General features: G+C 31.8%; 2 protein-coding genes and 1 long non-coding RNA gene across 5 annotated transcripts in view; 1 reads left to right on the top strand and 2 right to left on the bottom strand.

The window, feature by feature from the left end:
• LOC128249789 (uncharacterized) overlaps positions 1–548 on the bottom strand; it is a 3,539-nt gene extending 2,991 nt beyond the window's left edge. The window contains exon 1 of the mRNA XM_052974289.1: positions 277–548. Coding sequence (XP_052830249.1) covers positions 277–316 — 40 coding nt within the window. The 5' untranslated portion in view covers positions 317–548. The remainder of the gene's footprint in view (positions 1–276) is intronic.
• LOC128249792 (uncharacterized) overlaps positions 1–2,261 on the top strand; it is a 32,124-nt gene that overhangs the window by 8,489 nt on the left and 21,374 nt on the right. The window lies entirely within an intron of this gene.
• Positions 1,596–2,261, bottom strand: part of LOC128249788 (uncharacterized) — a 4,978-nt gene continuing 4,312 nt past the window's right edge. Inside the window, exon 5 of the mRNA XM_052974288.1 lies at positions 1,596–1,695. The gene's annotated coding sequence lies outside the window, so the exon portion shown is untranslated. The remainder of the gene's footprint in view (positions 1,696–2,261) is intronic.

A 2,261-nucleotide genomic window follows, 5' to 3' on the forward strand; every position in this document is an offset into this window, starting at 1 on the left:
TAATACCGGGCTGACTAGGTGCTTCAACATAAGTACCTAATTCAAGTGAATCTTAATTATTTCTGATAATATATATGTATGTATGTATGTTTGTATGTATGTATGTATGTATGTATGTATGTATGTATGTATGCAGAGTGTAGGCGATACAGTGTGACAGGATCAAAGACTGACAAGAGAATATTGCTTTCACCAAATCGCAGAAACATATTCAGCCCATGCATTATGAATATGAATTTTATAGATATGGACAATACGTAACAGACAGCAGCCTACCTGCAAAGAGAATAGATATTAATATAAGTGTTTTCATCATGGATATTAGTGTTAATCCGAACGTCTAGTCTTGTAATTTCTTTTACATTAAAGCTTATCTTACATTTTCTGGCCAAGGTGACAGATGTTTACACCTAAACAAAATCTAATTTTTATGATATGATTTTTTTATGTTGTTGTATTAATGTGGCATTTTAACGATGTAGATCACAAATTGCAGTGTTTTAAGTAGATCTGTAGACTTAAATAGACTTAAATAGGTTATTCCAATAGACTATTCCGTCTTACAAATAAACGTTCTTTTACTTAATTCAGTCATTAGTTTGAAGCCTTGCTGGGGCACCACCTGTAAGAACTTTTAGTCGAATAAATCGATTCAGTACCTTTATTTTTTATACCAGGTAATACTATTGGCTTTTCTTGCAGCACAATCATTCCTGCCCTATACGCACAGGCACTGTGAATAAAATTAATAATTGTACGCTCTAAATATAAATGAAATATATCTATATCAAAACGAGAAATATTCAAGCACAACTATTATGCAAAAAATGTTACTCATGCGTTCAAACCAGCCAATTTGACTCTCAAAACTCATTCTCATCTTTATATACGTTACTTAATTGACATTCAAGCGCAGAGAACACGCATTATTTACCACAATTGCGACGAAGATTTTTAGAAGGATATGAGGAGATAATAATTGCTCCTTCTTAATATAAAAGTGATTTCATGTAATCTGGATATCAGTCGATTACGTGTGCTTTTGAAAATCTGAAATCACATGCGAACCGGCCATTATTTGGAAACAGAATCAAAAGTGAATGTTTTTGTATGGCTGTCTGTATGTTATAGTCCTTAGAATATACCCACGTGCTTCCATGATATTTCTGTCATAATAACTACCACATAGAGGATAGATTACACTTCAATGTCTTTGAAAGATATTCAATAAAACTGTAATAAAATAATGAAAGTTTGAATGTACTATTCCAGGAATAAAAAAATACAAATAAAAGTTAGACTTAATGTATCAGAAATATTACTCAAATTGGGTATGAAATGTATGAAATAACAAAGACAGTGATATTCCACACGGAGGGCAGTATTTCAGCTGGTTGCGTTTATAAGCAAAATGCTGAAGAGAACATACGTATCTCTGAAACGATGTTCGCCGAAAAAATATCCTATTTGAATTGCAGAAAGAAGTCAAACTTTATGCCAATGTCTGTGTGTCCCCGTCCGCCCCATGCCCAAAGCAGTATTCAAACAACATTCGAACACATTTACGGAAACAAATCTAATATAAGAACAAAATGTGTATTATAAGGAAATATTTATTTCTTCATTTCTTTCTTTCTGATTTCGTGTCACAAAAACTCAGACCTTACGAATACGTCTTGCTTACAGGATAGTGACCTGAAAGAAAAAAAAGGAATATTATTTTTGACGTCTGTATTAAGTGAGTTTGTTGTTAGTTGGCGAGACTATATCTGTTTCTACATTCCAATCTAGTCGTTTGGTCTTTAAAATTGATGTTGTAATGACTCTATCCTTATATCACAGTCATGTAAGTATTCCAACTTCGTTGCACCACTGATCTGTATATGGCGTATTAATGCGTTGCGTGGGCGCTAGGGTAGTTTTCTTGTTAAACTGTTCTCTATCTTTGAACTCAGAGAATACGTTTCAAGTTTGGGAACGAGAAAGCAAATTTTAGTGACATTCTGTGTATTTGGTTAGATTGCATAATTAAAAAAATACTAAATTATTGTTTGTAAGATTTCGTTTTATGTATTTATTAACACACTCACTCGAAAACACACACGCTTATATACAACCACATAATATATGTATATGAATATATATACATATATGAATATATATACATATACACATATATATATATATATATATATATATATATACATACATATATATATATATATATATATGTGTGTGTGTGTGTGTGTGTGTGTGTGTGT

Source organism: Octopus bimaculoides, chromosome 18 (genome assembly GCF_001194135.2).
Source record: "Octopus bimaculoides isolate UCB-OBI-ISO-001 chromosome 18, ASM119413v2, whole genome shotgun sequence".
Classification (NCBI taxonomy): Eukaryota; Metazoa; Mollusca; class Cephalopoda; order Octopoda; family Octopodidae; genus Octopus; species Octopus bimaculoides.